General features: G+C 38.1%; 1 protein-coding gene across 1 annotated transcript in view; it reads right to left on the bottom strand.

Moving 5' to 3' along the window:
- Positions 1-16182, bottom strand: part of LOC114032499 — a 119283-nt gene that overhangs the window by 65566 nt on the left and 37535 nt on the right. Inside the window, exon 3 of the mRNA XM_027847816.1 lies at positions 870-956. Coding sequence (XP_027703617.1) covers positions 870-956 — 87 coding nt within the window. The remainder of the gene's footprint in view (positions 1-869; positions 957-16182) is intronic.

Raw genomic sequence — 16182 nt, 5'->3', positions numbered from 1 at the left:
CAATGGTGAAGAAAAAAATGTTACAATCCTAGAATTTCAGAGCTGGAAGAGATCATAGATGGCATCTACTTTAATATGTTACATGAATTGCCTCTAAAGTATCTCCCCAAAATGGCTGTCTTCTCTCTTCAGTAAGTGGGAATTTATTTATTCTGATAAGAGATAACCGGCTGGTAAAAACTTTCAAAGGGCTAATAAGTTGGAGTGACTTAACTTTAAAGCTGAGGTAAATATGACTGTGGCAGTTAGGTGTCACAGTAGATAGAGCACAGGGCCTGAAATCATGAAGACCTGCATTCATATCTGGCCCCAAACACTTACTAGTTATGTGACCCTGGGCAAGTCACTTAACCCTGTTTGCCTCAGTTTCCTCATCTGTAAAATGACTTGGAGAAGGAAATAAAAAACCATTCTAACATCTCTGTCGAGAAAACCCCAAATGGGATCATAAAGAGTGATCATGTGATTGAATCACATAATTGAAATGATTGAACAACAACAACAACAAAGACAGACTGATGAAATTTTCAGTGGGCTAACATATTTTTTTTTGTTTTTTGCTAGGCAATGGGGTTAAGTGACTTGCCCAGGGTCACACAGCTAGTAAACGTCAGGTGTCTGTGGCCGCATTTGAACTCAGGTCCTCCTGAGTCCAGGGCCAGTGCTCTATCCACTGCTGCCTAGCTGCCCCTGAGGAACTTATATTTAAGGCTGAGTTAAATATGATTATATTTGATGGTCCCAAGATGAGTATTTCCATTGAGTCCTGACCCCTTTCCCCCGGCCTTGTTTATACCATTTCCTAGCAAATATGATCAGTCACATTCTTAGCTAGTAGGGTGTGTGGAAAAGAAAAGACAGCATCTTACCTGTAAAATCCGTTTTTGCCATCTGTATCTTTTGTATTTACGGATGATGAAGTTGAACTGTGTAGCAGTCAAGAAGTCCTGGGAAGCCTGCAAGACAGTGATAGACTCAGTCCTTAGAGCCTTTCAATCTGCTGGTAGCTCCTAACTCACTGAGATCATTGTACAAAGTTAAGTGACTAGAGTACTTTTCATCTAGGGAGACCAAACTACTTTCTGGAGAACCTACAGTGCGTTCACAATTACCTGGAATTAGATAGAAGCAATAGCATTTTGTATGAAGGTCATAGGCTTATAGGCTTTCAGGTCAGAGGACCTGGATTCTAACCTTCTCTCTGCCATTTACTTTGTATGTGACCCTGGATGAATCACCTAACTTTCCCGGGGCTCAGTTCCCTCTAGAAGATTGAATGATCTCATCAGGTCCCTTCCAGAGCAGCTAGGTGGCACAGTAGATAGAGTGCCAGCCCTAGAGTCAGGATGATCCGAGTTTAAATTCAGCCTCAGACACTTACTAGCTGTGTGACTCTGGGCAAGTAACTTAGCCCTATTTGCCTCCATTTCCTCATCTATAAAATGATCTGGAGAAGGAAATGGCAAACCACTTCATTATCTTTACCAAGAAAACCCTAAAAGGGGTCACAAAGAATGAGACATGACTGAAAAATGACTCAGGAATAACAAAGGTTCTTTTCAGCTGTATATCTATGATCCTATGACTTATCTTATATAATATCCCCAGCAACAAAAGGCATATTATATCCCCTATTACCCAAGAGAATCTCAAGCTACTGAGGACAATATCAATGCTTAGCAAACAGTATGAGTTAACATTTATAATTAATAAACATCTACAAATGATTCAAAGGGTAAAAAACAGGATTTAGAAATTGGGAAGGTTTTCCTTGGAGAAGAGAAGGTAGAGTAGCTTCAAAATCATTATCTTTAAGCACTTAAGAACAGTTTCTATCTACACTATCTCTATCTCCATGAAGGGTTTTATGATAAGTATACTGCTTGGTTATAGAGAGGATTAAAAGAGAGGCTCTAGCAACAATAGTTACACTTGTACGACACTTCATCATTTTCAAGATACTTTTACAGAAATTGTCTCATTTGGATCACACTACAACTCTGTGAGAAAGGCAGGGTCAATATTATTATTATTGATGTAGAAAGACAGTAGAAAGAATTAGATTTGGAATCAGAAAACTTGGTTCCAAATCTCAGTTGCACCAATTACTACCTATGTGACTTTGGGAAAGTCACTTAACTCATCTGTAAAATGACATGGTTGAACTAGATAAAAAACTACAGTTCCTTCTACATATAAATCTAGAATTCTATTTTCCCCATTTTAAAGGTAGAGGAATTTCCATCTTTAAAGTCCCAAATTGGTGACAGGATATGAGCAAGATCACATCAAATAGTGAAACAGTAGGAATAAAACTAAAACACACCTCCATAAAAACTTGCAGACAAATGTATGAAGATGAGTTCTGCTCTCTCTGTCACTAAGGAATAGATTGTTTCTTATAGACTGGCAGCCCTTGCCTAAGAAAACGGATTCACAACATAGGAACAGAAGCCAGATGCAAAATGGTGAGAACAGGGCAGAAATCTGAGTTTCCCCAGTACTCTCAGGAAAGTGACAGCTTCCTGTGTTTTCAAATGCTTCACAAAACTTACAACTTACTTTACAAAAACCTTTTTTAAAAAACTTTCAAACACTTTCTAAAACTTAGTACATAAAGGTCAGCTATGATCATGACTATGATTCTAGCTGTTATCTCATTTTTCTCATTTTTTTGATAGGATTCAAATAGAAAGAGTCCTAGGGAAAGTCTTACTATTATTGCATATTTAGTGTTCTTCAGATTACTGTGGAGGTGGATAAAATGACTTCTTTGTTTAACTGAATAAGAGTGTTGGAAGATAAACTCATTTGTAAAAATCAGGGAAAGTATCTCTAGGAAAACTCCAGCAATAACAGGAGGCATTTATAAAGAGCTTAACAATTCACAAAGTATTTGACAAATATTATCTCATTTTATCCTCGCAATAACTCTGGGAAGTAGGTGTTATTTTTATCTCCATTTTACAGATGAGGAAACTGAGGCAAGCAGATAAGTGCCTTGCCCAGGGTCACACTGCTAGTATGTGTCTGAGGTCACATTTGAACTCAGGACTTCCTGACTCCAGTTTCAGCTCCCCATCCACTGTGCCACCTAGTGGATCAGGAGCACACAGCATGACAGGGATGACCTCTCTTGTTCCCATATGGTTTGGGTTTCTAGGCTAGGTCTCTGTGTTTGAAAGCTTTTCATTCCATGTAGTTTGGAAATTGTGAGCACTCTCAAGATCCAGTGACACTGATCTCCTCACTGCTCCTTACACAGGACACTTCATGTCTTTTTTTTTAAGCACAGAGACTTTTTATTCTCTCCCTTCCCTCCCCTCCACCCACTCAAGGAGAAGGCTAGAAAAATACAATTATTACAAATGTGAAAAATAACTTAAAAAGAAGAAATTGCCTCCTTAACAATGGGAAAGAAAGAAGGAAAGAAAGAGAGAGAGAGGAAGGAAAGAAAGAGAGAGAGAGAAAGGAAGGAATGAAGCTGAGAAACAATCTTCACAGCAAGTGTCTCTGATAAAGGCAACATTTCTCAAATATATAGAGAACTAAGTCAAATTTATAAGAATACAAGCCATTCCCAAATTGATAAAGAGTCAAAGGATATTAACAGGCAGTTTTCAGAGGAAGAAATCAAAGCTATCTATAGTCATATGAATAAGTGTTCTAAATCACTTTTGATTAGAGAAATGCAAATTAAGATGACTCTGAGGTACCACCTCACACCTATCAGATTGGCTAATATGACAAAAAAAAAAGGAAAATGATAAATGTTGGAGAAGATGTGGGAAAATTGGAACACAAATGCATTATTGGTGGAGTTGTGAAGTGATCCAACCATTTTGGAGAGCAATTTGGAACTATGCACAAAGCGTTATAAAACTCTGCACGCCCTTTGCTCCAGAAATATCAGTACTAGGTCTGCATCCCAAAGACATCATAAAAAAATGGAAAAGGACTCACATGTACAAAAATATTTACAGCAACTCTTTTTGTGGTGGCAAAAAATTGAAAATTGAGGGGATGTTTATCATTTGGAGAATGGCTACACAAGTTGTGGTATATGAATGGAATGGAATGTTATTGTGCTATAAGAAATGACGAACAAGCGGATTTCAGAATAACCTAGAAAGGTTTACATGAACTGATGATGAGTAAAGTGAATAGAACCAGGAGAACATTGTACACAGTAACAGCAACATTGTGTGATGATCAATTTTGATAGACTTAGTTCTTCTCAGCAATACAATGATCTAAGACAATTCCAAAAGACTCATGATGGAAAATTCTATCCACATCCAGAGACAGAACTATGGAGTCTGAATGCAAATTGAAGCATACTATTTTCTCCTTTTTTGTTGTTTTTTTTTTCTTTCTCATCCTTTTTCCCTTTTGTTCTGATTCTTCCTTCACAAAATGACTAATGTGGAAATATGTTTGATATGATTGGACATGTATAGACTATATCAGATTGCCCGCTGTCTTGGGGAAAAGGGAAGGGGAAAGAGAGAGAAAAATGTTTGGAACTCAAAATCTCACAAAAGTGAATGTTGAAAACTACCTTTACATGTAATTGTAAAAATTAAAATACTATTGAGTGGGAAAAAAAAGATAGTTCACTCTTAAACAGGTTAAGCAGACATCTAGAAATTATATTTACACTAATATTTAGCCAATCTTTCATTGAAGATGGTAGAAAGGTAAATTTCAGCCTAGTCTAGGTCAAATGATCATAAATTTTAATGTGATAGAGTTTGGATTATTGAGATTTTACTTCACTTGGTAGAAGATCATGTAAATATAAATCCACAAATGACCTAAAACAAACATTAAATTGTAATGTACATTTTTGCTGTTGCTCTACAACAGCCTTGCTCAGTTCTCCCCAGATACCTTATCTGAAGGACCCCTATAACTCCACAGAATGCATAGTAGATCTAATTAGTATGTATGTCTTGGATGGGGGTGGGGGGGTGGACTAAGGAAAGGGGAAAGACTGCTAGGGAGATGGCACTCTTGTCCCCTAAGCTGGCCATTGGTAATAGCTGAAAAGTAATTTCAAGTCTAATTTGTTCTAAAAACAACTGTCAGAGGTGACACCAGGTGATTAACAGCTCTAATTCTCCTTTGATCTCCATCAGCCATCACCTGGTTTCTTTGATGTATAATTTCACATTTCCAAATAGTTCACCATGCCTGTTTCTATGCCCAGCAGTATTCTAGCACAATGCCTTGTGCATAGTAGGCAATCAAATGACCAAGAAGATACCTGGTTGTTCAGTTAGTCCAAATCCCTCATTTTACAGAAAAGAAAACTGAGGCCCAAAGAATTAATTGGCTTTCCCATGGTCACACAGATAGTAGAGTCAAGATTTGAACCTAGTCTTCTGATTTTAAATCTAATGTTCTTGTCACTATACCACATGACTGAATTAATTTAACTATCATACATTGATTAAGTGAATTAGAGAAGTAGCATGATGGCATCAGATGTCACTTAATCTAACTCCTCCATTTTACAGATAAGGAACTGAGACAAAGGGAAGTCAAATGATTCAATCAAGGTCAATAGCAGGATTTAAACCTAAATACTCTCACTCCAGAGCCAGGGCTTTTTTCATGGTACTACACTGTCTTCCCATCAAGAGAACCAGGTTTAAGTTGTTTGACCCTGGGCAAGTCATTTACCTTCTCTGAACCTCAGTTTTCTCACCTGTAAAATGGTAACAATGATGATTATGATGATGACGATGACGATGATGATAACACCTGTACTAATCCCCCAAGAATCATCATGGCTTAGTGGATAAAAGGTCAGCCTTTAAAGATCTAGGTTCAAATCCTGTTTCTGACATATATTAATAGCATAACTCTGCTCAAGGTATTTAATTTCTCAGTGACCCCAGGCAATTTCCTAAGATTATAAGTTGCACATTTCTATCACTGGAAATTCCCTATATAAATAAATTCATAAGTGAGGGGGATGCTTAACTCATAGGGTTGTTATGAGAAAAACATTTTGTAAACCTCAAAGTCTAAAGAAATAGAAGATAGTATCTTCTTTATTATGCTGTTATAGAAATGCTTATTGTATTCCATAAGTTTAAAATAATTAAAATTGTTCAAAAAGAAATAGGAGGTAGTGTTCGAGTAAGCATAAATGTTATTTGACTTTAAAATTTGATTGCTTTAAAGGTAGAAGACATATCATCTGTTAGGAAGGTATAAAACTGAATCAAAACCTATGAGGTCAATTGATCATAACACCCTAAGTTGAGTCCTCATCCTTTCTTGCCTGGACTATTGAAATGGGCTCCTAATGGGTCTTCCAACCTCCCCCCTCTCCAATTCGTCTTACATAGAGATGCCAAACTGATATTCCTAAAACTCAGGTTTGATTATACTACTCTCTTGTTCAAGAAAAGTTTCAGTGGTTCTTTATTGCTGCTAAGACCAAATATAGAGCTCTTTGTCCAGTATGTAAAACCCTTCACTATCTGACTCCAACCTTTCTTTCCACACTAATTCTACCCTACTCCCCCTCATGTATTCTACATTCCAGTCAAACTAGGTCACAAGATGTTCCCTCTATGTGTCTTTCCATCTCCCATCTCGATGTCAAAGGCATCCACTATTCCTAGAACATTCTCCAGCCTCACCTCAACCTCTTGGAACCTCTAATTCTTCAAGGCTCAACTCAAGTTCCACTTCCTAAAGGAGGCCTTTCCAAATTTCCCCCAAGTATTAGCCATCTGAAATTATTTTTCTAAAATTTTATTTTGTATATATTATTTATCTCTGTACATATTGTGTGGTGCCACACTTATACCCAACCCCCCCACACACACACTTATTTATCAAAAATATTTGTAAAGTTGAATTGAAAATATCCAAAATATTGAAGGCAGCTAGGTAGCGCAGCGGATAGAGCACCAGCCCTGGAGTCAGAAGGACCTGAGTTCAAATCTGGTCTCAGACACTTGACACTTACTAGCTGTGTGACCCTGAGCAAGTCACTTAACCCCATTGCTTAGCCAAAAAATAAATAAATAAGTGAAAATATCCACAATATCACATAATATCCAACCCAGGGTTGGCTACATTTCCTTAAGCATTAGAGAGAGGTCTTACTCAAATATATAGAATTCCAGCCTTTGCAATAAGAAGCAGTGATTGTAAAAAAAAAAATAGAATTTTCTTTTAAAATCTGTCTTGTAATCTTTAGTTCCCACATCCATTTCGTATAGACAGTTTTCTTAGGCTGGTAACAGAGAAGAGTAGAGAGAGATGCTAGAAAAAGGAGTGGGTGGTCTTAGTAAGTATGGGTGGGACAAGAGCAAATTCATCCGGCTGCATTTTGTGGGTGTAATGATTTTTTTAAATATATTTGCAAGTCAGAATTTTTCAAATTAAATCACAGAAGCCTAGCCATGTTTCCTAGGAGGAAAAATTCCCTTTCCTCCCACTGACAAGATCCCATCTGATTTGAGGCCTGTTTAAGCTATGTGAAGATTTCTACTTCACAAAATCTATCCCTATAACCCAACAGAGAGTGGGTTATTCTTCAAAGTTGGGTCTTCCAGATTGCTTATATAACAACATAAATAAAGTTACACATAAATAGTTCAATCTGAGCCAGAACAGGAAGAGGGGATGCTTGTGTTAGGGTAGATTAAGTGAGGTGGGGGAGTTAGGGAAGAGGAAGAACAGGAACTCAGAATCTCCATTGTGGGGGACTCTGGAGATGACTCAGTCCAACCTGAACAAGAACTCCCATTGTTGCCTGACAAGCGGTCACTTGGCCTTTATTTGAAGACTTCTAGTGAGAGGGAGAAAAATCAATCAATCAATCAAATGGTTATTAATCACCTACTATGTACCAGGCACTGTGGATACAAGTACAAAGAAGGAAACAATCTCTCCTTACATTTTTAATGAGGGCTATAAAGACATATAAAAAATCAACAACATAAATACAAGGAAATAAATGCAAAGTAGTTAAATACAAGATTGTTTGAAAGGGAAGATACTAGCAATTGGAAGGATCAGGAAAGACTTCGTATTGAAGGTAGTACTTGAGCTGTATCTTAAAAGAAGGAAGGTACTCCATGAGGCAGAGGTAAGTAAACTCTCTATCAATCAATCATCAATAAGCATTTATTAATCATTTACTATGTGCCAAGCACTAAGCTAGGCACTGGAGATACAAAAACAAAAGTCCCTGTCCTCAAGGAGATTACATTCTGTTGGGAGAGACCAAATATACATAAATAAGTATGTAGCTTTAAAAAAAAAAAAAGACCTGTGAGGCACTTCATCTACCATTGTAGATGGCACGTTCTCTGCAATTTATATCTTAGAAAATTCTCTAGGCCACTAAACAGTTAAGATACTTACCCTAGATCCTATAATTAGTGTATGTCAGAGTCAAGATCTAACCCCAGGTCTTCCTAACTCTGAGATTAGCTCTCTATCTCTCTCTCTCTCTCTCTCTCTCTCTCTGTCTCTCTCTCTGTCTCTCTCTCTCTCACACACATACACACACACACACACACACACACACACACACACACACACATCACTATGCCTCTGCAATATAAAATATATATAAAAGAAATACAAGGTTATTTCCAGTAGAAACATTTGCACCTGGTAGGGGGTGGAGAAGATGGTCAGGAAAGGCTTCACATAAGAAGGACCCTTTGAGTTATACTTTGAAGGAATCTGGGGAATCTGGGGGCAGCTAGTAGATTCAGTGGGAGAGTACAGGGCATGGAGTCAAGAAGACCTTAGTTCAAAACTGGTCTCAGACACTAGTGGTGTGACCCTGGGCAAGTCACTTAACCCTGTTTGCCTCAGTTCTTCCTCTGTAAAAAGAGCTGGAGAAGGAAATGGCAAACCACTCCAGTATCTTTGCCTAGAAAACCTCAAATGGGGTCACAAAGAGTCAGCCACGACTGAAATGACTGAACAACAATAGAGATTACAAGTAGAGATGAACAGGAAGTACATTCTAGGAATGGAGGTGTAGAAATGTGAAGGCAAAGATAAAGGACGTGGATTTCATGTGTGAAGAAAAGTAAGAAGGTCATTTGGACTGAGTCAAAGAGTGTGTAAAAGAGGATGATGTATAATAAGGCTGGAAAGGCAAGCTGAAGCCCACTGCAAAGGCTAAACAGAGGAATTTGTATTTGATCCTAGAAGTAATAAGGAGCCACTGAAGGTTCTTGAGAGAGTGGCATGGTCAGAACTGTGCTTTAGGAAAAAATATTTTGGTAGCCATGTGGAAGATGGATTGGAGAAGGGGTAAACTTAAGGTCAAGACACCAATAAGGAGGCTACTACAACAGTCCTGGGTGAGTAGAAGGAATACCCATATGAGAGGTGTTACGGAGGTAGAAATAGCAAGATTTGGCAAATAGTTGAATATGTGGGGTCAGAGAGAATGAGGAGCTGAGGAAAACTCTAAGATTGTAAACTTGGGCAAATGGAAGGAAGGGAGTTTTCTCAAACAAAACTGAGAAGTAAAGAAAAAGAGCAAACGGTATTCTTGGGGGAAACAATAACGAATTCTGCTTTGGACAGAGTGAGTTTGATGTGCTGAGAGGCCGTCAGATTGGAAAGGTCCACTAGGCAATTAATGATGCAAGACTAAGGCTCAGAAGAAGGTTGGGGCTTGATACACAGATGAAGGGGTCATCTGAATAGAAATAAGTGAATCTCTGAGGACTGATGAGATTAGCAAGAGAGAGAGAATTTAGAGATGAGACCAGAGCCCAGGACTAAGTCCTGGGGTACACCCAGCTAGAGGGCAGAATACGGATGATGATCCAGCAAAGGACACAGAGAGGGAGTGCTCAGATGTGTATTTCCCAAGACAATTCATTTCCCCTTTGGACCAATCTAATCATTAGGATGTTTTTCCTTATATCAAACTTAATTTTGCCTTTTTATAACTTCTACCCATTACTCCTAGTTATCTCCTCTGGGGCCAAACAGAACAAGTCAAATCTCTTCCACAGGCAGTTATCATGCCATTCTATACCACACCATTGCCCCAGGGTTTCTCTACTAAACTGAGTGAAATATCATTCAACTAATCTCCATATGATACAACAACAACAACATAATAACTAGCATTTATAAAGCATTTTAAGGTTTGCCATGTTTTACAAATATTATATCATTTTATATTACTTGATATGTAATATAATTAATGGGGGCAACTAGGTGACAGATCACTGAACCTGAAATCAGAAAGACCCATCTGCATGAGTTAAAATCCAGCATCTGACACTTAGTAGCTGTGTGATCCTAGGCAAGTCACTCAACCCTGTTTGCCTCAGTTCCTCCTCTGTGAAATGAACTAGAGAAGGAAATGATAAGCCACTTTTGCCAAGAAAACCCCAAAATAGGATCACAAAGAGTTGGACACAACTGAAATGACAGAACAACAATAATAACAAAAATATAATTAATATACAATATAATCACAAGGCATTCTTCTTGCCTTCCTATAGATGCTTTCTAGATTGTCAATATGATTTCTAATGTGTAGTACCTACTACTGAATACAATAACCCAGTTATGTTCTGACCTCTCACTTCCCCAGCCCTAGATACTATGGCTTTCTTAATGTTGGTGATTTTGCATCAGTATTTTTTAGCTGCCATAAGACACTGCTACCTCACGTTGAGTTTTCTATCTGCTAAAACTCTCAGGTCTTCTTCAGAAGAAAGATATGATCACATATATGGAGAGAGAAAACGTGAGGAATGGAAGTTAACTCCAAGATTGGAATCATCTCCCCGTGCCTCCTCCAATTTGCACTTGTTCCCCTGCATACTCTGTGCTCCAATATTATTGGCCTTCTTTCAGTTCCTCTGACATGGTGCTCCATCTCCCATCTTCATGTCTTGGCACTGGCTACCTCTGCACCTAAAATGCTCTGCCCCTTCACTGCTCTTATTTAACCTGACTTCCTTTAAGACATACCTCAAATCCTGCCTTCTGCAGGAAGCCTTTTTCAGGCCACCCACCTACTGATGCCCTCCCCTTTCATATTACTTTACATCTATCTGCATAAATCTCCTTTTAACCCAGTTGTATGTTTGCATGTTATTTCTCTCATTAGAATGTATTCTCAGAGGAGAGGAAATTCCGCCTTTCTTTGTATTCCCAGTACTTGGCAAAATGCCTGCCACAGAGTAAGCACTTAATAAATGTTTGTGGATTAATTTGTGAAGTTGATTTTACTTACACTACATTTATCTCGGTTTTGTTTCATCTTATTAGATTCATACTAGCTTATCAAGATCTTTTTTGAAAACTGCCTTTGTTACCTCTCACCAGCAAAGGTTAGGACCATCAATTTAGGGCCATAAGAGACCTTAGGAATCATCTGTTGAGGTACCCGAGGCTTCGAAAAGTAAAATGATTTGCCCAAGGTCTTACTCATGGTGTACATTCAATTTGCAATTTTGAACCCAGTTCCTCTGAATCCAGACTCACTCTATCTACTATGCCACAAAATGCTACCCACTGTCATAGACTGAACAGATTCTGAGGTTCCCGCCAACTCTATGATTCTGTGAGAAGTGAAGAACAACTTCACCAACCATAAGTTTAAAAAAAAATGATGATCTTATACCCCAGAGAACTGTCAAATCACTTAGTCCGAAGCACATTTAGGCATTCACCCTGTTTCATTTTGTATGGGAGTGATTTGACTATGCGCTATCTCCTCTAGTACAGTGTCATTTCCATTAGGGTAGGGACTGAATCAAGTTGTGAACTGTCGTGTATATTTGATTAGTCTGTTCAATATCTTGTCATGGAGGATGGTACCCACAAAAGAACTATACTGAGCCAATATATGCTATGAACAAACATGTAGATTATACAATACTCATTAAGGAATTCAATTAAAAATATATTAAGCACTTATTTCGTGTCAGGCATTTTGCTAGGATTATGAAGACAAAAATACCATGAAGCTTTGCCTTCAAGGAGCATACATTTAGGGGGAAGAGTGTTCAACTTACACTCTGACGTGTAAATATGAACAAAATAATTTTAATCAAGAATAGCACAAACAACTAAGGGAAACATGAAAAGCCTCCTATGGCAGACGGCCTCTTAGCCGTGCTTTGCAAAGAGATATAGCGAGCCAGTGAAAATGATGAAGGAAAGGGTGACGTGGTCAGATATGTGTTTTAAGATGTTTACTTGGCAGCTATGTGAAGGCTGAGTTGGAGAGGAAAGAGACTGAAAATAAGGGATCAATTGGGAGGCTATTACAAATGTCTAGGTGAAAAGTAATGATAGCCGGAAGCAAGATGGTGGCTGAGTGAGTGAGGAAAGGAGATGCAAGCAAGAGATGCTATGAAAGGAAAAAAAATCAACAGGGTTTGGCACTTTATTAGATATTGGCAGTCATTTCTTATTAAGCCTTAATCCCTGAATGGGCTTTGCCTCAGTCAAACTGAGACCTGTTAAAAACCTTAGCTTGAAAAGACCACAGTTCTTCATTGCACCCAGGGCCATCTCCAGTTGTCCTGATCTATATCTGGCCACTGGACCCAGATAACTCCAGAGGAGAAAGTGAGGCTGGTGACTTTGCTCAGCCCTCCCTTACTTAAATCCAATTCACTTGCACACCATGGCATCACCTCTCCGATGCCACATTCTTTTTAGAGAATAAAGGACAATCAGCAACAGATATTGGCAGAAGAAGGGGTGAGGGGAAAGAAACAATCAAGAATGTTTATATCTTGATGGTAGTTGTTTACATGTTGTTTTCTCATTTAGAATGTGTGCTCCTTGAGGGCAGGGACAGTTTTTGCCTTACTTTGTATCCTCTGGTACTTATCACTGGCCCTGGAACAGAATAAACATTTAATAAATGTTTGTGTATTTGACTTACAGATGTTCTGAATGCATCTAAGACTTTACCCGGGTGACAGGGAGGATAGTGGTATCCTCAAAATAATTAAGAAAGTTTGGAGCAGAGAGTGGTTTGGATATGGGAAGAAGGGTGGGTTTGGGAATATAATGAGTTCTGTTTTAGACATGCTGGGTTTGAGATGTCTAGAGAATATGCAGATGGAGATGTCCAGCAGACATTTGGTAATGAAGGAATTAAGTTCAAGAAAGAAATATAGATCTGGAAATCATTTACTTAGAGATGATCATGAAAACTATGAGAGCTATTTAAATTACCCAAAGAAACAAGATAGAGAGAAAAGAGAGAAGGGCCCATGACAGAGTCTTAAGAAATGTCTACCCTTAGTAGGTGAAAGGGTGATAATTCAGCACAGAAAACTGAAGAGCACTTAGAAATAGGAGAACCAAGAGACAGCAGGGTCATGGAAGCTAAAAAACAGAAAGCATTGGAGGAAGGGGGTGGTCCAAAGTCGCAGTGAGCTCAAGGAGCATAATGACTAAGAAAAGGCCATTGTATTTAGCAGTTTGGAGAGCTTCAGTAAATTGGAAAGAGCAGTTTCAGTTGAATAGTGGGGTAGGAAGCTATATTTGTAAGGCAAAGGTGGCCCACACAGGGCTGCATTATGGCCTAAGTGGGGCCAAACTAGATTAAAATGTAATTAGAAAATATTTAACCAGATAAATAAAAATACAACACAACATAGATAATATGAATATGTGGTTTTCTAAGGCAATATGTGGCCTCAAGAATCTTTAAGTCCAATTTAATGGCCTTGGTTCTATTTTAGCTTGATACCACTACTTTAGGACTGAAATATGAGTGGGAGATGAAGAGAAACAAAGAATGCAGGCAACCTTAAGTAAAATATAAAGCAATTTTGTCTTAATAGAGTTTTTCATGTTTCTACATATTGGTGATGGTACCACTGCTACCAGCAAATAGTGTAAGGAATGGCATCTGGGAACCATATGACATTTCCTTCACTCCTTCATTTGCATGTTTCCCAACCTGCAAGATACTTTAGAGAGGCAGTGTGGTACAATGGGAAGAGTCAGAGGATTTGAATTGAAATCCTATTTCTGACACAGACTACCTACATGATCTCGAGCAATTCACACAACTTCCCTGGACCTGTTTCTTCATCTGTAAAATGAAAAGATTGGACTAAATGACTCCTGTGGTCCCTTCCAGTTCTATATCTGTGATTTTTTGACCTCTCTGGGTCTCAGTTTCCTCATCTGTTAAATAAAAGTATTAAGTCTTAGACTCTACCATCCCTTCCAGCTGTAAACCCACAAAATCTATCCGAGGGTAGTCACTTTTCATTCAGTGTGGAAAAATATTACAGCTCCAATTCCAGTTGCAATTTCCTTTGTGTAGTTTTAAGTTGTTTTTGACCTCCAAGATGTGTTTTGGGGTCATTCCGTCATCTAAACAATGTGGTAGATTGGAAATCAGGAGAAGAGGGCAGTGTCTGGTGGTAATGCCTATAGGCGCTTTTATTGATGTGAAATGTTATGACCTGATTTTTGTTTTGTATTTTTTTAAGGATGATAAGATCAAAAGAAAAAAGACCTGATTTTTAAATATGTGTGTGTATACATATATATACATAGCAGCTCTTTTGTGATGGCAAAAAATTGGAAATTGAGGGGATGCCTATCAATTGAGAAATGACTGACAAACGAGTTGTGGTATAAGATTGGGATGGAATATTATTGTGCTGTAAAAAATGATGAGCAGAATGGTTTCAGAAAAACCTAGGAAGACTTATATGGATTGATGCAAAGTGAAGTGAGTAGAACCAGGAGAACATTGTACATAGTAACAGCAATATTGTAATGATGGATCAACTGTAAAAAATTTAGCTACTGTGATCAATAAAATTATCCAAGAAAATTCCAAAGGACCCATGATGAAAAATGCTATCCACCCTTAAAGGGAGAACTGGTGAACTGAGTGCAGATTGAAGTATACTTTTCACTTTATTTTTCTTGATGCTTTTGTTTTTGTTTGTTTTTTTTCAATGTGGCAAATGTGGAAATGTGTTTTGCATAACTTCACACGTATAATTCATATCACAATGCTTGTCTTCACAATGGCTAGGAGAAGGGTGGGAGGGAAGAAGATAATTTGGAATTCAAAATTTTTTAAAAGAGTGTTAACAAAAAAAAATGATAGGATCAGAGATCTAGACTCAGAAGCTGCCTTAAAAATCTAGTCCAAAATGTATTTTATAGATGCAGAAACTGAGGATCAAAGAGGTTAAATGACTTGCCTCTAGGCCCACAAATAGTAAGTAGCAGAGTTGGGAATCAAACTCAGGAATCTGACTTGAAATATGATGTTCTTTCCGATAAATAATGCTGCTTAGTTTTGATTTGGGTCATCATTGAGCTTGAATCGTATCTATCTTTATATTCCTCTCAGCACATAATACAGAAAACATCCTGCACACAGTAGGAAACTTCATACTTAATAGGTGTGTTGGATTTTCTTCATTTGTCTCTGCAGACATACAGTAGGCCGCATCTCAGCAGCAGTGGTTGCTCCTATTCTCAACAAACTGTTTAAATTTGCTAGCTGGTTGTTGTTGTTTTTTCTCTCTTCCTTCCAGTGCTAGAGTTCTATGATGCTATAAATGAGACTTATCTAAACAGCACCCTTAATAAAGCAGTGTTTGAACAGGATAAAGAAGCAAACAGAAAAGATATTTAGACAAAGTACCCAGTAGCCCCTGGGGCGAAACGCCCTTCTCCTAAACCCACTAACAGCTTCTCTGGCGTGAAAGATTTTTAGATTTTTGTGGTTAGCACATTCGCAGTTTTTTAATATTGCCCTTACTGTACTGACTAAGGAGATAGACTTTTTTTCCTTTTGGGAGAAAAATAAAACCAAGAAAAGGAGCTTAACATCCCTCCAAAAATATTCAGTTCAGAAGAGTCTTGTGTTGTAGAAACCATGTCCCTAAACGTACTTAGGTGCTAATACTAGAAGGCATCCAAGATTATAGATTGAAAGCTGAAATGGCTCTTAGAGCTCATCAAATCCAAATCCCATTTTCATTATAAAGATGACAAACTTGTAACAGTGGTAATGAGTAACCTGTTCAAGGTGACATAGGTACTAAGTGGAAGAGTTAAGATCTGAACTCAGGGCTTCAGATTCCAAATCCAGAATACTTTCTATTGCACTATGCTAACCTTTTTGGTTAGAAAAATATGCAACTATGAAAT

The sequence above is a fragment of the Vombatus ursinus genome, unplaced genomic scaffold, assembly GCF_900497805.2.
Source record: "Vombatus ursinus unplaced genomic scaffold, bare-nosed wombat genome assembly UNPS02000580.1, whole genome shotgun sequence".
Taxonomy (NCBI): domain Eukaryota; kingdom Metazoa; phylum Chordata; class Mammalia; order Diprotodontia; family Vombatidae; genus Vombatus; species Vombatus ursinus.
This window is presented reverse-complemented; position numbering and strand designations above follow the sequence as displayed.